The 22,368-nt window shown below is 37.3% G+C and overlaps 2 protein-coding genes across 3 annotated transcripts; both read right to left on the bottom strand.

The window, feature by feature from the left end:
* Positions 1-8,885: 8,885 nt before the first annotated feature.
* Positions 8,886-17,011, bottom strand: LOC144568114 (uncharacterized). 2 transcript variants are annotated; one of them, XM_078318348.1, is made up of 9 exons: positions 16,220-17,011; positions 15,706-15,812; positions 15,263-15,461; positions 13,694-14,769; positions 13,484-13,612; positions 11,587-11,640; positions 9,718-9,798; positions 9,427-9,499; positions 8,886-9,308 (listed from the first exon to the last, which is right to left on the bottom strand). In XM_078318348.1, the coding sequence occupies exons 1-9, from the start codon at positions 16,923-16,925 to the stop codon at positions 9,052-9,054; spliced, it is 2,682 nt and encodes an 893-aa protein (XP_078174474.1). In that variant the 5' UTR covers positions 16,926-17,011; the 3' UTR covers positions 8,886-9,051. The 2 variants fall into 2 exon arrangements, with proteins under 2 accessions (XP_078174474.1, XP_078174481.1); XM_078318355.1 differs by lacking the exons at positions 8,886-9,308; positions 9,427-9,499; positions 9,718-9,798 and adding an exon at positions 9,805-10,020.
* A 2,802-nt stretch (positions 17,012-19,813) lies between these two features.
* On the bottom strand, positions 19,814-21,875 carry LOC144548631 (small ribosomal subunit protein RACK1z-like). The gene is made up of 5 exons (XM_078297348.1): positions 21,623-21,875; positions 20,950-21,177; positions 20,291-20,589; positions 20,106-20,211; positions 19,814-19,978 (listed from the first exon to the last, which is right to left on the bottom strand). Exons 1-5 carry the CDS (start codon positions 21,869-21,871, stop codon positions 19,856-19,858), a joined length of 1,005 nt encoding a protein of 334 aa, XP_078153474.1. The 5' UTR covers positions 21,872-21,875; the 3' UTR covers positions 19,814-19,855.
* Positions 21,876-22,368: the final 493 nt, after the last annotated feature.

Consider the following 22,368-nt stretch of genomic DNA (forward strand, 5'->3'; position numbering starts at 1 on the left):
TCCTGCTATATATAAACATTACTAGAGTGCCCCAAACAACTTTCAATTGGAGTGTTGTATTAGAGTTGTAAAAGCCATATTATCTTGCTATATAGAGTCACTATTAGAGTGCTCCGAACGCCTTCAATTGGAGTGTTGTATTAGGGTTGTAAATGCCCTATTATCTTGCTATATAGAGTCACTATTAAAGTGCTCCCAACACCTTCAATTGGAGTGTTGTATTGGGGTTCTAAATGCCCTATTATCTTGCTACATAGAGAGTCACTACTACAGTGCTCCAAACACCTTCAAATGGAGTGTTGTATTGGGGTTCTAAATGCCCAATTATCTTGCTATATAGAGTCGCTACTAGAGTGCTCCAAACGACTTCAATTGAAGTGCCCTATTAGGCTTGTAAATGCCCTATTATCATTCTATATATAGTAAGTGCTAGAGTGCTCCAAACGGCTTCTAAATGCCTTGTTATTTTGCCATATAGAGTCACTTCTACAGTGCTCTAAACACCTTCAATTGGAGTGTTGTATTAGGGTTGTAAATGCCCTGTAATCATACTATATAGAGTTACTGCTAGGGTGCTCCTAACCCCTTCAAATGGAGCGTTATATTAGGGTTCTAAATGCCCTTTTATCTTGCTATATAGAGTCACTACTAGAGTGCTCCAAACACCTTCAATTGGAGTGTTGTATTAGGGTTGTAAATGCCCTATTATCTTGATATATAGAGTCACTATTAGAGTGCTCCGAACGCCTTCAATTGGAGTGTTGTATTTTGGTTCTAAATGCCCTATTATATTGATACATAGAGAGTCACTACTACAGTGCTCAAAACACCTTAAAATCGAGTGTTGTATTGGGGTTCTAAAAGACCAATTATTTTGCTATATAGAGTCACTACTAGAGTGCTCCAAACGCCTTCAATTGGAGTGTTGTATTAGGGTTCTAAATGCCTTATTATCTTGCTATATAGAGTCACTACTAGAGTGCTCCAAACGACTTCAATTGTTGTATTAGGCTTGTAAATGCCCTATTATCACGCTATATAGAGTCACTGCTAGAGTGCCCCAAACGGCTTCTAAATGCCTTGTTATTTTGCTATATAGAGTCACTTCTACAGTGCTCCAAACACCTTCAATTGGAGTGTTGTATTAGGGTTGTAAATGCCCTGTAATCATACTATATAGAGTTACTGCTAGGGTGCTCCTAACCCCTTCAATTGGAGCGTTATATTAGGGTTCTAAATGCCCTTTTATCTTGCTATATAGAGTCACTACTAGAGTAGTCCAAACACCTTCAATTGGAGTGTTGTATTAGGGTTGTAAATGCCCTATTATCTTCCCATATATAGACACTTCTAGAGTGCCCCAAACAATTTTTATTTGGAGTGTTAAATTAGGGTTGTAAATTAACATATTATCTTGCTATATATAGTCACTACTAGAGTGCTCCAAACGCCTTCAATTGGATTGTTTTATTACGGTTTTCAATGCCCTATTATATTGCTATATAGAGTCACTACTACAGTGCTCCAAACACCTTCAACTGGAGTGTCGTATTAGGGTTCTGAATGCCCTATTATCTTGCTTTATAGAGTCACTACTAGAGTGCTCCAAACACCTTCAATTGGAGTCTTGTGTGACGGTTGTAAATGCCCTATTATCTTGCTCCATAGAGTCACTAAAACAGTGCTCCAAACACCTTCAAATGGAGTGTTGTATTAGGGTTCTAAAGGCCCTATTATGTTACTTTATAGAGTCACTAGTAGAGTGCTCCAAACACGTTCAATTGGAGTGTTGTATTATGTTTGTATATGCCCTATTATCTTGCTATATAGAGTCACTACTAGAGTGCTCCAAACTACTTCAAAAGGAGTGTTGTATTACGCTTGTAAATGCCCTATTATAATGCTATATAGAGCCACTGCTAGAGTGCTCCAATCAACTTCAATTGGAGTGTTATATTAGAGTTCTAAATGCCCAATTATCTTGCTATATAGAGTCACTACTAAAGTAGTTCAAACACCTTCAATTGGAGTATTTTATTAGGGCTGTAAATGCCCTCTCATATTGCTATATAGAGTCACTACTAGAGTGCTCCAAACAACTCCAATTGGAATGTTGTATTAGGTTTTCAAATGCCCTATTATGTTGCTATATATAGTCACTTCTGGAGTGCACCAAACACCCTCGATAGGATTGTTGTATTAGAGTTGTAAATGCCCTATAATCTTGCTATATAGAGTCACGATTAGAGTGGTCCAAACTCCTTTAAATGGAGTGTTGTATTGGGGTTCTAAATACCCTATTAACTTGCCATATATAGACACAAGTAGAGGCCCCCCAAACACCTTTAATTGGAGTGCTGTAATAGGGTTGTAAATGTCATATTATCTTGCTATATAGAGTCACTACTATAGTGCTCCAAGCACCTTCAATTGGAGTGTTGTATTAGGGTTGTAAATGCCCTATTATCTTACCATATAGAGGCACTAGTAGAGTGCACCAAACACCTTCAATTGGAATCTTGTATTAGGTTTCTAAGTGCTCTATTATCTTGCTATATATAGTTTCTGCTAGAGTGCTCCAAACAACTTCAATTGGAGTGTTATATTAGGGTTGTAAATGCCTGTTATCTTTCTAAATAGAGTCACTACAAGAGTGCTCGAAACACCTTCAATTGGAGTGTTGTATTAGGGTTTTAAAAGCCCTATTATCCTACTATATATAGACATTACTAGAGTGCCCCAAACAACTTCCAATTGGAGTGTTGTATTAGGGTTGTAAAAGCCATATTATCTTGCTATATAGAGTCACTATTAGAGTGCTCCGAACACCTTCAATTGGAGTGTTGTATTGGGGTTCTAAATGCCCTATTATCTTGTTACATAGAGAGTTGATATCTCCATATTTGATCTATTGTTCCGACCAATTCTTGTACCAAAATCTGCGTTTTAAACCACCAAATCGCGTATTTTACATTGAATATCCATAGAATGTGGTACTGCTGCGATTTCATTCTTATTTTGCAGAAAACGGGCGAATCAGGGAAGTTACTGAATTCTGAGACATCTGACGCGACCCTCATCAGAGTCGATGCGGGTAGCATCAGACCTGATGAGGGTCGCATCACGAGCTTCCAGAGCATACAGCAAAGGCCCAATTAAGGCCCAGAATTGAAGCACTCGTTTTGAAATGTCTATAAATAGACCACCCCTGCTACCAGGGAGGGGGTTCCGATTTTGAAGATTCAAAACCTCAAGAATTGGAGTGTTGATCAAGAAAGAAGGGAAGATCCTTGCTAGATTGCTACATTGGGTTCTATCATGATCTCTTCTCTTCTCTCTTCTTTTATGATGTTGCTTGAGTAGATCCTTTCTTGTTTCTAGGGTTGATGTAGTCTAAAGCTTTGATTGTATGTATTGCATTTGAATTTGAGTTGTTCTTGTGATCAATTGATTGAGTATTATTCTTTCATTGCTTGATTTTGATTGTTTGAATCTTGATTGTCTATTGTTGAATGTTTCTTGCATCTCTTCTAATTTCTTGACTTTGATCCTTCTTGCAACTTAATCAAGCACATGAGGTAGGTTAGAAATCTGAAAAGATAGATCAAATTGAACCGAAAGGTGAGATTTCCATTTATTGAGAGATAGTGGATACCTTTAGCAAACCGATCAATTGACTTAGATTGAACACGAATAAACGAGAGTTGAAAGTTGTAGATCTAAGAAGGTGAAATTGCAATTCCTTACTAGGTTTCTGGTGCTAATAAATGAGAGTTGAGGCTCAGGAATCGTAGGTAGGGTCAGTAGAACCTTGCACAATCGAATAACTCAGAAACAGGTGCAATACTGCATTCACTCGAGGGTCATGCGAGTCACATGGGAGACCATGCGGGTCGCATCACTAGGGTCGCATCAGAGATGACGCGAGTCGAGTGAGGGTCCAGAGAGGCAAAGCTGAGGATGAAATCTGAAACCCCGGAAACATCCTTTTAAACTTGACTGAAACGAACATTTATTTTCTTTTGCAATATTTTGTTATTGAATTTAGAAATTGAAACCAATTCAACCAAAGTTTGTCACTTCTAGTACCTAGCTAGGATAAGTAGCGATCTAGACTAGATTTTTACCGTCCCTGAGGATCGATACCTGATTGTACTATTGGACCAAGGTTGTGCACTTGCAACCTAATACGAAAGCTCAATCACGGTTTAAAAGGGTACAGCTAGCTGTACCTGAAACTTTGTGTGCACGCTTTTGTGTGAACAAGAGTCACTACTATAGTGCTCAAAACACCTTCAAATAGAGTGTTGTATTGGGGTTCTAAATGCCCAATTATCTTGCTATATAGAGTCACTATTAGGGTGCTCCAAACGCCTTCAATTGGAGTGTTGTATTAGGGTTCTAAATGCCTTATTATCTTGCTATATAGAGTCACTACTAGAGTGCTCCAAACGACTTCAATTGAAGTGTTGTATTAGGCTTGTAAATGCCCTATTATCATGCTATATAGAGTCACTGCTAGAGTGCTCCAAACGGCTTCTAAATGCCTTGTCATTTTGCTATATAGAGTCACTTCTAGAGTGCTCCAAATACCTTCAATTGGAGTGTTGTATTAGGGTTGTAAATGCCCTGTAATCATACTATATAGAGTTCCTGTTAGGGTGCTCCTAACCCCTTCAATTGGAGCGTTATATTAGGGTTCTAAATGCCCTTTTATCTTGCTATATAGAGTCACTACTAGAGTGCTCCAAACACCTTCAATTGGAGTGTTGTATTAGGGTTGTAAATACCCTATTATCTTGCCATATATAGACACTTCTAGAGTGCCCCAAACAACTTTTATTTGGAGTGTTAAATTAGGGTTGTAAATTAACATATTAACATGCTATATATAGTCACTACTAGAGTGCTCCAAACGCCTTCAATTGGATTGTTTTATTAGGGTTTTCAATACCCTATTATCTTGCCATATAGAGACACTACTAGAATGCTCCAAACATCTTCAATTGGATTGTTGTATTAGGGTTTTAAATGCCCTGTTATCTTGCTATATGGAGTCACTAGTAGAGTGCTCCAAACACATTCAATTGGAGTGTTGTACTAGGGTTCTAAATGCCCTATTATCGTGCAATATATAGTCACTACTAGAGTGCTCCAAACACTTTCAATTGGATTGTTGTATTAGGGTTTTAAATGCCCTATTATCTTGCTATATAGAGGCACTACTACAGTGCTCCAAACACCTTCAATTGGAGCACTTTATTAGGGTTGTAAATGCACTATTATCTTGCTATATAGTGTCACTATTAAAGTGCTCCAAACACCTTCAATTGGAGTGTTGTATTGGGGTTTCAAATACCCTATTATCTTGCTATATAGAGTCATTACTAGAGTGCTCCAAACGCCTTTAATTGGAGTGTTTTATTAGGGTTCTAAATACCGTATTGTGTTGCTATATAGAGTCACTGCTAGAGGGCTCCAAACACCTTCAATTGGAGTGTTGTATTAGGGTTGTGAATGCCCTATTATCTTGCCATATATAGACACTGCTAGAGTGCCCCAAACAACTTTTATTTGGAGCGTTAAATTAGGGTTGTAAATTCCATAACTATATATAGTCACTACTGGAGTGCTCCAAACACCTTCGATTGGAGTGTTGTATTAGAGTTTTAAATGCCCTATAATCTTGCTATATAGGGTCATGATTATAGTGCTGGAAACACCTTCAAATGGAGTGTTGTATTGGGTTTCTAAATGCCCTATTAACTTGCCATATATAGACACTACAAGAGGGCCCCAAACACCTTCAATTGGAGTGTTGTATTGGGGTTCTAAATGACAAATTATCGCGCAATATATAGTCACTACTAGAGTGCTCCAAACACCTTCAACTGGAGTGTTGTGTTAGGGTTGTAAATGCCCTATTATCTTGCCATGTAGAGATCCTACTAGAGTGGTCCAAACAACTTTTATTTGGAGTGTTAAATTAAGGTTGTAAATTCCATATTATCTTGTTATATATAGTCACTACTGGAGTGCTCCAAACACCTTCGATTGGAGTGTTGTATTAGAGTTGTAAATGCCCTATAATTTTGCTATATAGAGTCACGATTATAGTGCTCGGAACACCTTCAAATGGAGTGTTGTATTGGGTTTCTAAATGCCCTATTAACTTGCCATATATAGACACTACTAGAGGGGTCCAAACACCTTTAATTGGAGTGTTGTATTAGGGTTGTAAATGTCATATTATATTATTATATAGAGTCACTATTAGAGTGCTCCAAGCACCTTCAATTTGAGTGTTCTATTAGGGTTGTAAATGCCCTATTATCTTGCCAAATAGAGGCACTAGTAGAGTGCACCAAACACCTTCAATTGGAATGTTGTATTAGGTTTCTAAGTACCCTATTATCTTGCTATATATAGTTTCTGCTAGAGTGCTCCAAATAACTTCAATTGGAGTGTTATATTAGGGTTCTGAATGCCCTGTTATCTTGCTAAATAGAGTCACTACTAGAGTGCTCCAAACACCTTCAATTGAAGTGTTGTATTAGGGTTTTAAATGCCCTGTTATCTTGCCATATAGAGGCATTACTACAGTGCTCCAAACACCATCAATTGGAGTATTTTATTAGGGTTGTAAAAGCCCTATTGTCTTGCTATATAGAGTCACTAGTAGAGTGCTCCAAACACCTTCAATTAGAGTTTTATATTGGGGTTCTAAATGCCCTATTATCGTGCAATATATTGTCACTACTAGAGTGCTCCAAACGCTTTCAATTGGATTGTTGTATTAGGGTTTTAAATGCGCTATTATCTTGCTATATAGAGTCACTGCTAGAGGGCTCCCAACGCCTTCAGTTGGAGTGTTGTATTAGGCTTGTAAATGCACTATTATCTTGCTATATAGTGTCACTATTAAAGTGCTCCAAACACCTTCAATTGGAGTGTTGTATTAAGGTTGTAAATGTCATATTATCTTGCTATATAGAGTCACTACTAGAGTGCTCCAAAGACCTTCAATTGGAGTGTTGTATTAAGGTTGTAAATGTCATTTTATCTTGCCATCTCAAGACACTACTATAGTGCTCCAAACACCTTCAATTAGAGTGTTTTATTAGGGTTGTAAATGCCCTATTATCTTACCATATAGAGACACTACTAGAGTGCCCCAAACAACTTCAATTGGAGTATTGTATTAAGGTTGTAAATGCCATGTTATCTTTCTATATAGAGTCACTACTAGATTGCTCCGAACACCTTTAATTAGAGTGTTGTATTAGGGTTGTAAATGCCCTCTTAGCTTGCTACATAGAGTCACCACGAGAGTGCACCAAACATCTTCAATTGGAGTATTGTATTAGGGTTGTAAATGCCCTATTATCTTGCTATATAGAGTCACTATTGGAGTGCCCCAAAGACCTTCAATTGGATTGTAGTATTAGAGTTGTAAATGCCCTATTATCTTGCTACATAGAGTCACTACTAGAGTGCTCCAAATACCTTCGATTGGAGTGTTGTATTAGAGTTGTAAATGGTCTATAATCTTGCTAGTTAGAGTCATGATTAGAGTGCTCCAAACACCTTCAAATGGAGTGTTGTATTGGGGTTCTAAATGTCCTATTATCTTGATATATAGAGTCACTAGTAGAGTGCTCTGCAATTACCCTCTTCTCTTGCCATATGAAGACAATACTAGAGTGCTGCAAAGACTTACAATTAATGTGTTGTCTTATGGTTGCCACCACCCCTTCTCTTGCAATCCAGGGACGCTGCTAGTGTGTTGCAATGACCTTTAATTGGAGTGATGTATTAGGATTACAACTAGCCATTTTTTGTTGCCATTTAGGGACACTACCTGAGTGCTGCAAACACTTTTAATTGGAGTATTTAATTAGAGTTGCAACTACCATCTTCTCTTGTCATATGGAGACACTACTAGAGTGCTACAAAGACCTTAAATTGGAGTGTTGTGTTAGAGTTGTGATCATCAACTTCTTTTTCATTATTATACTAAATATACACTTCGAGGAACATACTTGCATCTAAGATTTTATTTTTTTATTATCATAAACTTATTTCAATGCTTAAAGCTGATTTCATAAGTTCTTCTCATGAAGTTTACATTTATCACAGTTTGGGTAGTAGTATACACCTTAGTCTTGAGTTGTACATCATCTAGATCAAATACAAAAATGCAAAAATTACTGAGTGAAAAATAATGGAAAAAGAAAGTTGCAAAACAAAAAAAGAAGAAAAAAAGAGAACCAATATCAGCTAAACATATATAATAGCACATTATCATAATACAAATCTAGTAATGTTGGATGTACTTCGACAAAAGCCCAGTGCGTCTTAATTCTTAATTAAAAAAAACCTAATTAAAAATGTCTACACTTAAGAAAGCTATTCTGGTGAGGCATTTTTAAATTGACATAGGAGACATACTTCAAACCCAAAGGCGATAACAAAACTCTCAGAATATTAGATCAACGAAAATTGATAACAAACTCTTCTCAGCCCAGCTTTTTCTATTAGATATTAGAGATGGCAATGCTCTGGCCACCCTGGTGGTCGCAACGCAATCACGCAAAGAGGTCCTCGAGACTCAAGAGTGAATCAACTAGGGTCTAGGGTTATGTAACTTCGGTCGGTTCGGTTAATGTCATTTTCATAATTTATAAACCCAACCAAATTAGAAAAGCATGTATTCATATCGTCTAAGGTAATATTTATGTATAGATCCGGACCGTCCGATCAGAATCCACACGAATATTAAAGGATATCCAGACCCTTGGATTATAGACGGTATGACTTCCCACTGGATTATAGACGGTAGGATTTCACACTAGAGTACGCACTCAATATTAAAAAAGGATATCTGTGATTGATTTTCTTTGGTAAAAATGAGGGTCAACAAATACGCACTCAATTTTACAAATCAGAAACAGCACTTAATATCAAACACATGAATCCCCAACATTTTGTTCAACCTCATTTTGAAACAGACATAATTTTTTTGTTACAGCACTGAGAGTTGCAATCACATCAGCACTTAATATCAAACACGATAACACCCGCTGCATGTTGTTCAAACTCCTTTTCAAGCTGACGTAATCTTTTGGTGACAGCATGACTCAGTGATATATCAAGAGTTGAGCTGAAACTTTGCATCATAGAAGAGGTTAACGCTTGGTCAATAGACACATCAATGCACGTACAAAAGCCGTGTCGATCCCAATTTGACAACCCATCAAAATTAAACTTCCCACTGATTGTCTCCGTCCATCGAAGAGGCCACCTGCCTGACAAAGCAAAAAATATATAAATTAATACAAAAAGTAAATTACAAGAAAGTCATAGGCTCCGTAAGAAATTATTTTACTACTGATAACTGTAAAAGAACAGAAAAAGAACTCGCACCAGTAACTGTCAAAATTAGTCCTATATAAGCATAACTCCAATTGGACCTGCCTGTCAGCCTACCAATAATCACCTGTTCAATTTTTATCCATAGAGAAACTCGAGTCAATGACATGAAATGAAATTAAGCAAGTCTTTGCATCAGTATTTTTGTTCTGACCAGTTTAATCCATTTCTTGCGCCAGGACTGCTAGCAAATTTCAGAATGGAAGGAAATAGATCACAAAAATATATTAAAAATTTTGTAAAAAAAAAAAAAAACTGTATTAGAGGTTTGCAGAAGCTACTCACTTTCCCAGGTAATACGTTTTGTACGCTGAAGAATTCCGGTTCATCTAGAAGGTCCTTGCAGCCAAGCAATGAAAGCATATTCTGAAATTAATTAATTTGTAGTCCATTGAGCATTAAATACATCAGTACAGGATAATGTAGTAACTGGAGAAATACATTCGCAAAATTTCAGAATAGAAGAAAGTAGATCACAAAGTCCAAAAAATGCATAAGAGGTCAGCGGAAGCTACTGACTATCCCAGGTAATACTTTTTCTACACCGGAGTCTGCTTCATTAATGCAGGCAAGAGATGAAAGTATATTCTGGAATTAATTAATTTATAGTCCATTGAACAATAAACACAACAGTACAAGATAATGTAGTAACTGAAGAAATACAGAACATGGAGATAGCAACTACTACTGAGAAAAATCTATACTTCCTTTGTGCGGGAGGGGGATTTAAAAAGGAAGGAAAGAAATTTATATATATATATATACACACACACACACCCATCATAACTTCATGATTTAGGTATTTCCCCATCAAAATTTGACATTTAGTTATATCCTCATTTAGACTCAATGATTTTATTAATTATCCTCATATAGATATATGCGTCAGGTTTGGCTGCTACTAATAAAGTCTAAAAATATGCCTTTCTCCTCTTTATAATATGAAACTATCAAATTAGTTGTCTCAATCTATAAGATAATGAACAAGGTATTGGAATTATTTTTATTTGAAAAGGAGGCTGAGGAGTGTGATCATGATATTGGAATTGCTATATAACTCTGAAAGGTCGATCAATCTCAGAAAAGCAAAAAGTTAATCTTTGTTCTAAATATTAAAGCGTGGTAATTATATATATTTTTATATAAATGTCAACTTTGAAATTGTTCATAACATTATAAATGATGTAAGATAACCTCAGACGAACCATCAGCTTATAAGAACAAAAGTAACTTGCAACCTGCGTTGATTCAGTCACCTTAAAGATTTACCTGATCATACAATGGTATAAGAAGCCAGAGACAAGAAATCATAAACACAGAAACTTAGAAGAAGAAAAAAAAAACTGAATGAACTAATGCAAAAAAACAACCAAGGGAGGATCTGAACTTAAAAAGGTGTACGATCTGGGTAAGCAACCAGGTGACATCATTGTGTACGAGATCTGGGAAAGTAATCAGGTGACATCGTTGCTTTCATGATAGTTGGATGCACTAGGAATGGTCATAGCTAATAAAACTGAGAAAAAATTGGATATTTCACAGCCCACTGTGATGGGAAAAAAAAAAATTCAGGTCATCACCTGTGATGATCATAAAATTTGAAAACAGGAGGAAAAAAATCAGAAAAGCAACAAACTGAGGCACAGAACTGCATCTCAAAGAAGAAGCTCTCTAAAGAGAGACGTAACCCTTTTTTGTAGCTTATTCCTGAATGATTAGTAAAAACTTAACCAATTTATCAGAAAGAGGAAATCCAATATTTTGTCCAAATAGAAAAGTAACTTCGTCCAGAAAAAGGTTTTGTACCAAAACAAAAATTTATGTCAGATAGATTAGTGACACTTCGGTAAAATCTAGTATGATTATACTGGTCATTGATAGCGCATTACAAGAAATACCCAAAGAAAAAGTCGAAGGATAAGAGGTTAGGACACATTATTTAGAATAAAGGGCAAAAATGTCTGTTCAACTTTTATTATTATTAAAATGTATTTTTAAATTATCAATTTAAGAAATGGGGATATTAATAAAATGATTTGAGTAATTTCCAAATATTGATGGGGAAATATCTAAATCAAGAAGTTATGATGGGTGTATATATATAAATTTCTCTAAAAAAGAGAGAGAGAATGATCAAAACAGCGGCATGCATACCTTTATCTTTTCGAATGTGCTGGACACAAGGCTACTGCACATGCAAACTTTTTCCTGCAGATACAAAACATAATAGTGGGTTCAGGACATGTATATGAAATATATACAGAGGTAAGGTAGGGTCAACAAAAACTTTAAGATCAAGATTACATACACGGAAGAATGATCCGACATAAGGCATTATTTTTGACCTATAGTCGCAGCAACACAGGTCGGAAAGACGGCACCTTAAGTTATTTCTTTGAACAAGTAATTCCATAATTTGTCGATCCAGCTCGTGAAGCTGCCAAGAGAATAATGCCAAATCAGTGAGAAGGAAATGAGAGAAAGATAATGGGTTTGTGGGTGGGGTGCAGGGGTGTTTGTTGTGGGGGGAGAGGGAAGGGGGGAGCGGGGGCTTATGATACTAACAAACCTTGTCAATGAGATGATGCTGCATCTTTGCAAAAGCATGCTTAACAGTGTCATTGCTTAAAGGAGCATGAGCTTGTTCAAGAACTCCAGAGAGGAATAGTAACTGGAAGAGCTGGCTGCTGCCAACACCCAACTCGCTAAAAGAGAGCTTGTGAAGCCACGTCACGAGTAGTGTCAGGGAGTGGTTTCCACTAAACAACATGTCATGGAGGCAATTCACAACCTCCAAGCTCTTCAAGTGTTTGCTCTTGCTACTTAAAAGACACTTTAACTCGCTGAGGTTATCCTGTAGAGGCTTAAAGACTTGAATGAATGGTTCGTGGTTTATGGAACTGAGCTCCTCACCTTCATTGAATTTCATTTGGGAGAACTTTGTCACATTTACCAGAAAATAACTACAAGTACGATCAAGACTGATACAGTCCTCGCCTGGCTCACCCTCTAGCCCAACTTGTCTGAACTCAACAAATTCCTTCCCGACAAAGGGTACCAACCAGGACTCATCATTAGAAAGGCCAAGCTGATGCTCATACTCCATATGCACCATATGGGACTCCCGATCCACGAATGGCTTTTTGCACAAGTAGCACCACATGTATTTCCATGACTTATTAAGCCTAAACCAGGCTCTCCCTTTCCACCCATCTGGGCAAGCCTGTTCAGAATGCCCCAGGATATCAGAGGCTGGGATATAAAAGAAGGTACCAGTGTCTTCGTCAACCAACCCCAGGTTCTCTCTAAGGGTTGAATCCAAGTTATCGAGGGTTGGATATTCCATCCAGGGTTCTTCTTCTCCATCTGATTCAGATTGGGCTTCACAATCAGAATACTCTTCAGATGTGGTCCCTTCACTGTCCTCATCACTGTAACCGGCTTCATAATCAAATATGTTCTCTTCGCATCTGATCTTGATTTTCTGCAGAAACATGATACGGGATGTAAAGAATCATCCTATAAACTACCTCTAATCCCACAATTGGCCATAATAATAAGGCTTGCCCGACCTACTACTTTCTGCAAGCATAGCTGTCAGCTTTCAGTTCCTCACACTTAACTCAAAATATCACATGGGATCAAATCCACTTGTGACACATTAGGCAAGCTCAAGCTTTAGGTTTTAGAAGCTGACAGCATTTGGTTTGCTTTGCAGGAGCTCAAGTCGAGCATTGCTCAATATGTATATATGTGGTCCATCAAGCCATTAATCTGCCATAAGATGGTGACCATTTTGGACTGAATGTTTATTCATTCATGATTTTTAATAAGATGGATGTAATATACTTTGTAACTCAATAAGAGCAACAAAAAAGGCAATAAATTCTACATTTTATTTGTTGGATTCATGCAAAACAATTAAATGAGACAGAGTCGATATTTGAGCTGCAATTGAGTAGGCTGAAAAGTTTTAGTGGCTTCCTGCCCAAAAAATGGGGATTAAAAATTACACACACACACAAACTGAGCATAGTTATAATTTGCTCACCCGAAAGAAAGATCTCAACAGAGGCAAAATATGCATGTGGAGGTCGAGGGCACAGAGATGGCGGACCTGAGGCTCCAAGCACTCTAGCTCGCACCCTAATTCAAGTTGATCGAGCTCCAATGGCTCCATCTGCAAAACCGGATGACAAACAACCGGATCAACAATACAACAAATAATGAGAAACCAAAAATAAGTTCTGAAATCCCAAACCTTAGATTTAAAGCCACTCTCAAGCCAGGGATAGCGGAATGATGCCCATTGGTTTCCGCAGATAAGTGCAGTAAAGCGAGATTTGACGGCCAAGACACTGTGCATTAAGGAGACCAGCTTGTTCTCCAATTCAACAAAGACCTTAGAGGCTTCAACAGGGACTTGTGTGACAGAACGATAGCAAGGTGCACTGCACAACCGAGAGGGAATGCTCCCCTCACCACAGCATGGAGATTCTATGCTGGCACGATCCAGAAGAAAACAGCCTTTTTGAAGAGAGAAGGAAACAGCATCCAGAATTTCACTCTTATTCCAGTCAACATCACCTCTGCTCAAATCCAACTTCCCATCTAGAGAAGGCGCTGAACCTTGCATCACGAGCTGGCACATCTTACTCACTAAATGAACAAAAAGGGAGAGAGCTTTCTCCTCCAAGAACCGGAAGGAAAGAGGGGAGTGTGCCAAAGTACATCCCAGAAATAGCACCTTGTCACTTGGGGCAACGCTGGCAACTATGTTCTCAAAAGCCAGGACAGTCATTTTTGTGAAGTAGCCTCTAGACAGCAACGAATAAGAAGCCTTATTTTCTTTGTTTAACAAGGTCCGGAAACCCCTTCCCAATTTTGCCAGAAGTTTGCTCCTCACAGGATCCTTAGATAGCGGCCATTCCAAAGAGCAAAACTGATCACATCCGGCACAAACATCAGCTTTATTAGCACATGCATGGTCTAGGTACATTCTGGAGAGCAGACCGAGCGCGCCTCGGAGATGAATAGGCTTCCAGACCATCTTACAAAGGGCATCAACACACCTTTTCCCCTCAGCTGGAATGTGTTGGGAGGGTGGCCATGTGTCAATTCGATGAAACATTGGGAGGTGCTCGTTTTTCAAGTGACTGATGAGTGATGCATCCTCCTTGAACCAACGAAAGCAACCGGGCTTGGGGCAGACATAAATCTCCCATGTACCGTGGAGTTTGTAAAACAGTACCGCATCCAACAGGAAATTTCTCACCCGTGAGCTCTCGAAATTTTTCACAAGTTTAAAGGCAGGCACAACCAAGAAACTCTGCTTAACTGTGGGATGGAAACAGACAAAAGGAAAATTACAATGATGACACTGATAACACAAACTTTTCTTTTGTCATAATGGTACAAGTAGGCACAGTATTAATAAATGCTTCCAAAGGTACAAACATGAAGTCATTTATTTATTAAGGTCTCAGCATAAACAGAAAACAAGACAAACAAAAAAGTACTATTCTGGTGTTAAGTACGTTCACAGGATACGTGAATTAGGATTAGGTCTATCACTTCGTAATATTACTATGAATTAAAACCCATTGAAAAGTTGAAATGAGAAATTAGCCTTTTAGGTAGATCAACATAATTTGTGGTTATGGATTTTTGTCTCTTTTCCAATTCAATAGTTATGTCAAGCAATAATGAATATGTCAACACAGCTTTTATTTTTCGTCTCCTATAGTCCGGAAGAAAGACGCACTACGTTATGTTCACATATTCACATCTGCAAAGCAAGTATAACTATAAGTGAAAATGAAATCCATACACTTGTCATCAAGGGAATCCAAGTGCGCAGCTGCCTTATCTGCAGAGCAAATATAACTATAATTGAAGGCATAACGAAAGAGATCAGACCGCCTCTTCATTTTAGGTGTTAAGGATTGTGCACGGACCTCCGTCCTTTCTTTTTTCTTTGATCCTCCATCTCCTTTTAGATACGCATGACGGCACATCGGACATGTACCCTATTCACATCAGTTTCAGATAATTAAATATAAAAATATCAGATAAGCCAGATTGCATGTCTGATATATATCATTGGCACATCCATATCAGATGCACATCTAGCAAGGGTTCGATGCTGGTTTGACATTACAGGGCAGCTTCGGTGAAGCATGCTCACTGCAAGATACAAGCAATGAAATCCCAAAACCAAGCATGATAAAAAAAAAAAAAAAAGATATATTCACTGGGTGACAAATGTACTACCTTCTCATCATTAGCGGTGGCTATGTCTACCTTAGTAGAGTCTGATGGTACGGTGCTATCCTCTGACAACGTGATCTTCTTGAGCTTGTCATTCCATCCAGCAGCATCTGCCAAAAATTAAAACACTATCAATCCATGCAGAAAATCTGATGTACTCTATTTTTTTGGGCACAAAACACACTGAATGACTGACCTCCTCACCCTAACAATAACATATCATAATTATAAAGGTGCATTATTGGCCCGTTACCAAACTGAATACCAGACCGGACAGGAAGCTCCTTATGGGAACTAATAAATTGAACAATGGAACAAAAATGAAAAATGAAGCAAGATTTGTAGGATAGGAGCTTCATTCCTTATAAATTCGATCCATCAAGTTTGTACGAACAACATGACCCAAGTTCATTCTGATATCATGTACTGGCAATGTAATCAGAAGTTAAAGCAATTTTAAATGTTGAACCGAATAGCACTAAAGTTACTAAAACTGCAATTTGTATAAGTGACTCACAAGTAGCGGTCGCCTGAAAAGCACTTTTATGTGAACCGATTTCATTAACAGGTTGTGAGGACACAAGAGGTTCCAAAAATGAGAGAAAATTTAGATCATTCTCACTCAACAAGTGCACCTCCTCATCAGTCATGTAATCAAATATGCAACATCCCCTCTCATATCTACGCGTCAGCATCACAACCGGGAACTCACTCTGGGACCTCACAGAAGCCAAATTGACCAAGAACAGCAAATTCTCAATCTGATCGTCAGTGTTAAAAAAATGATCAGATTGGTTAGGCTTTAGGTCACAAATTTGGCACAGCTCCTCTGCTAGGGCTGAGATAAGACGCGATGTAAGCTCACTTAACTCCTTTATTAGAGCCGTGACAATTGGCTTGGAACTAAGCACCTCCTCTTGTTCCTTCTTTAGATTTTCTCCTTTAGCAAGCAATTCCTCCATTTGGATAATGTGGTCGTACTTGTTGCGAAATTTTTTAATTCGCCTAGAAAGGGTTATAAGAACAGTGGTCGCCATTGTCTGGGGAAGTTTCTCCGCTAGGGCTGAGGTAAGGTTCGATCTGAGTTCACCTAATTCATTCACTAGAGCAGCAACGATGGGCTGACGTAGGGTTTTTGTTTTAGCGATCTTCACGTGTTTACGAATGCGTCTCCTGAGAAGTTCCAGAACGGGGCTCTCCGAAGACGACTCCCCTCTCGCCATGCACGGTAGAGTAGGATAAGCTAGGGTTTGGGGAATTGGGGAAACCTCGATTCGAGGGGTTACAGGATTAAAAGAACGGAGAAAAGATATGTTAGGCTTTCAATATATTGTATATATGTTGGTGCTTATGTAATGCTTGTAAAAACACGGCGTGTCCAACACGCGTGCCTACATACACGAATACGGGAAAACACGACACGAGATGTTACACGTGTATCCAGACGTGTCAGTCTTGTATTCTCAAAGGTGTTGTGTCTGATTTTAATACAAATGGTTGCCTGTGCCAGGTGCATTACTTGGTGAAAGTTCACGTGGGCAACAAAAAAATAGGGGCCCACCTATCAGTGTCATCAACTGTATTCTTTATTCTTTTAGAAAGCTATGGTTTATGGAGCACATATCTATTTTATTTCCATAGCCCGTTAATTTCTCGTACCACACTCCTTTTTGGACGTCACGGAATTCAAAAAGGCCGTCTCAGGCACTAAAAAAATAAAAAATAAATGAGTCTGATGGAATAGGCCGAAATTTTTTTATCTACAACCCCAGTAAATCACAATTAAATCATTACTGATTATTTGAATTTAAGATTTTATCACGAACGCATACCCAGTATGTGGATAGATTCTAATCGGAACGCATACCCAGTACGCGAATTGAGTATGTGTACAGAAATTGATTTTTTTAATATATTTTTTTTTATTTTTTATTAATTCGTCCACATACCCAGTTTGAACATAGATTATTTTAGTAATTTGTAGTATAAAATATTTACCGAATTGTGTGTAATTTGTAGCGATTTATGCATAATTTAGTACAAAATGCTGCTCATATTGTGTGTATAATTTGTTGTAGTAATTTTTAGTTTAAATTTAGTCAAAAAATTTATTTGTTAAATAAGTGTGTTTTATTGTCTACAATTTCACCGTCAAATTTTATGTGTATATATAATTCTAAATACCACAAAACGAAACATAATAGAACAGAAAAAAAAATTGGTCAAAAAAATTTAAACAATTCATAATAGAAAAAAAAAAATCCGTTCTCAAACTGAGTATGCAGACAGATCAATAAAAAATTCAAAAAAATATTAAAAAAATCAATTTCGGTACGCATACCCAGTCCACGCACTGATCCTTTCGTGTACTGGGTATGCGTTCCGATTGGGATCTGTCCACATACTAGGTATGCAATCGTGGTAGAATCTTAAATCCGAATAAACGGGTGGTAATGATTTAATTCTGATTTATTAGGGTGGTAAGAAAAAAAAATTCGATGGAATAGGTTGTGTATATCACTGTTATTAAAATCGGACCGGACCAGATGGGTGGATCGGAATAACCCAAAATCGGAACCATATCCGATTCGATTCGTTTATAAGACCAAATATGCATATAAACTGGGAAAAAATACAAAAACCGGACGGTTTTTCCAAAACTAGTGAACCAAACAAACTTTTCATGTTTTTATATTTATTCCTTGATAAAAGGAAAAGGCAAAATGAACCTAACATGTGATATTCTGTGAGCAAATTTTTGTAGTCTTTTGTGTTGTTATAATGTATTATATTTTAAACAATTATGTATTTGAACATGATATGTCGTCATAATATTATTTATTTTTTAAAAATAATTTTGAACTTTAGAAAATTTAATATGAATTATTAACAGTTCTTTTCTATCATAATAAATAAATTTTTAGTTTTTCATCTTTTTTTTGTTGATTTTTATCTCATCTATAGACAAATTAAACTTTTATTTTATATATTAGTTCAATAATACACATTTTAATATCCTTACACTTAGTTAGAATTAATCAATGACTAATTAATACTTTTATTTTATTTGGATAATAACATTTCTATTAAATAATTCATTGTTATTAAAAAATCAGCAGTTGAATCGGTTGATCCATCGGTCCGACCAGTAAACAATTGATCCGAAGTATTACCAGGTCGATGTTCGGTCCTGTTCTGATAACATTGGTGTATATATAAAAAGACTTAATTTAGACCTATTGTATAATTGTAATCAACTGTATTCTTTATTACACATGCTTGCTGCAATCTCTACATCAGCCTCTCATGTAATATAATTGTATAAACCTATTGTATTGTGTATAATGCATACCTACATGCCTTTTGGACATATTATATATACCAGTTGTAGTTCCTTCTATTATTATGATCAATACACAGATGAATGAAAGTGGGGAAAACCGGCACACAAATTTTAAACAAGCATACAAATTATTTCAACAAAAGAAACAGTTAAATAAGAACAACAGATAAAAGTGTCATTTTTCATTTAAAGTAAAATCATTTCTTTTAATTATATAGACTTTCCAATCAAAAATTAGAAATTAATTCATTTTTTTTCTTCTATTTTTATTTCGATCAATAAAATTTAATTGAAAATCATTTCAATTGAATACTATTGAATTGAAATCACTTGAACCCCAACAACCAAGGGCGGACCCATGTGGGACTAGAGGGCAGCAGGCGCCCCCTTCTGGATTTTGAGTTTTAGTGGTGATGTGTCAATTTCGATCGACTCTGCCCCTCCATGAAATTTTTTTTGCCCCTCTCTAGATATTTAATTTCTAATTCGGGTTAAATATAGGATTAAAATCAAAATAATTTTCTTAAATTATGATTGGTAATTAGAATTATAAGTTAGACAATCAGAAATTACAAGTTAGATTATTAGAAAATATAAGTCAAAGTATTATTTTTTTATCAAGTACTCAATTAGTTAATGAATTTAAATCCGATTAGCTATTTAAATCCGATTCGATAATTTTTTGCTCCTCCTTGACAAGAATCCTGAATCCGCCCCTGCCAACAACTGTTGTGTTCCGATCATACCCAAATTGCTTTAAATTAAATTGTCACCTCCCTTTTCAGCCCCTATTACTCAACCAAACATGACCTATTGGTTGGAGTTGCCATCAGTCACACCTGTCACACCCCAAACCCTAATAGTGCCATCTGAGTAGCCAGTGAAAAGGGTATTTCCATCTACACTCCAGTTCAAACTTGTGCAGTACAATGTCTACAATGAAATTACAAAAAGAGGTTAAATTACTAAACTTTGGATACAATAGACTCAACAAAAGACAATCTACCTTGATCAAGTATAACCATTAGAATTCTAACTAATTAATCATAAAAATAATTACCTGTTTCTTGCTAGGAGGCTGGTCATGCTTAAGGTCCTGCACAATGGACTTGCTCTCAATGTCCCAAATCTTGACACTATACCTGGTCGCTGCACACAGCCAGTACCTGAAACACCAACAACGCTTCAGTTTAAATCCACCAACATTTCATTTAAATCAAGCATGTACTAAAACTAGAATGATACCTGGTGGGGCTGAAACAAAGAGAATGAATAATGTCATCGGCATCAAGGGAGTAGATACACTCGCCATCTGTGAGGTTCCACAGAAGAGCGACACAATCCATGCCACCACTGGCACAGATCGAACCTTCAGGACTGACAGCAACAGCATTGACGGCACCATTGTGGCCTGTCAGGTTGTGGCGAACCTCGCACTGGAAATTCCACACCTTGACAGTGCCATCCCACGAACCAGAGACAAACACTTTGTCGATGACATCGGGGGAGTAGCGCACACAGCTCACGCCTTTGGTGTGAGCATTCTGCAAATGAAGATACCAACCGTCTTATATGCTATTCTATATATTAGAGAGATGTATCTAAATAGTTCCATGTCCACTTTTATATTAATAATATAATGGTCACAATTAGACGTGAATTAACACTAAAAAACAGGACTATCCTGATCTAAAATTCTATTAATCAACTCAAACACCAAAATCACAATCCTCCTTTCCCTAAATTAGCAAGAAACAATATATATTCAACATATTTATAATTAAGGGCATACATAATCCACATTTAATTTGATGTTTGTGTTACCAAACAACAGAGAAGCAACGAGCATTAATTTGATTATTGTTCAATCTGCTGAACTATTGATGAAATCTGTTGTTTCATACCCTAATGGTGTTTACGCAATCGCCAAGGCTGTTCCAGAGCTTAATTGAGCAGTCTTTAGAGGCTGAGACAATTTGACAGCTGTCAAAGGATAATGCTAATGCAAGCACATCCTCATGGTGGCCAATAAACCTCTTTGCGGTGTACCCAGTTGACAGGTCCCACAGCCTCAAATCAGTATCCGAGGAGCATGACAATGCAACCATCGAGCTTGATGAAAGCACAACATCCTGCATGCACAAGTAAAGGGAATTAAAAGTGCATTTATTTCACTTCAATTCGTAGTTAGGACCAACTATGTATTGATCGGTTTAATAATTGACTTGTAAGAGCAGCTAGCTTCATATCATATTAGACAAACATCTGATAATATAATTCACTTAGATTATTAATTTAATCCTTGAATACTGTGATCCTATATTACGCACCTTGGGAAGTAGTGCACGTAATGGTCTCAACTAATAAATTAGCGTTATATCCTTGATAAAATTTTACATTCTTTCTAAGAAATCATTTCCAGCACAGGCATATTGAACCATGCATACGATAAGTAAGGTTGTATTATCTACATGTACAACAGTAACCTCAGATGCAAATTGAATAAAATTCATACAATTCAACGATATATTTCAATAAATTTCCCTTAGATCTAATAAGATAAACCGTCTACCATACCTTGACAAAATTGCGGTGGCCGGTGAGGCAGCGGAAAGGCTTTCCGAGCACCGCCGAATCGCTCTCTCCCTCTCCGACCAATCCATTGGCTGAAAGGGCAAGAGGGTCGAGATTCCAAACAATCACGGACTTGTCATGTGACGAGGAGACGATCCTTGCTTGTCCGTTAATCGGCACGGTGATCGCTGTCACCCTGTCGGAGTGGCCGCATAGCATGCCCCGCAATATAAGGGTTTCCGTTTCCGCCATTGTAGTCTGAGAAAGATATATATATAGATGCAACGCAAGATGATGGTTTTTATATATATATAGACATAAAGCTAACGGATGTCGTTTGGCTGGAATTAAATCTGCTGTGATTCTAGAGGGATCGCAGGACCCTGTGATTTCAAATCTAACAGATAAGTTTCAACAAATTTCAACAACACTTATTTTTTATGCACGAATCTCTAGACAGATAAACGGATGGATATGGAATACAAGGTCCTGCGATCCCTTTATCACAGCAGAAGTAAATAGCGTTTGGCTAGGGTTTTGAGTCTCGATGGGATTATGTGTCCAATTTGTCTGAGACCAAAAATGGGTAGAGATTTTTATTTTCTTTAACAGACAAGTTTTAGCTGCATTGGATCTGGTGCGCACTGTTAAAATAGTTACGTCCGAAAATAGTAAATGGTGACATATTGATTCGTGATTATCCTAAATTGGCATTTCTTGTCAAATTGCCATTCTAGATGATCACTGTT

This window comes from Carex rostrata, chromosome 2 (assembly GCF_964058835.1).
Source record: "Carex rostrata chromosome 2, lpCarRost1.2, whole genome shotgun sequence".
Taxonomy (NCBI): Eukaryota; Viridiplantae; Streptophyta; class Magnoliopsida; order Poales; family Cyperaceae; genus Carex; species Carex rostrata.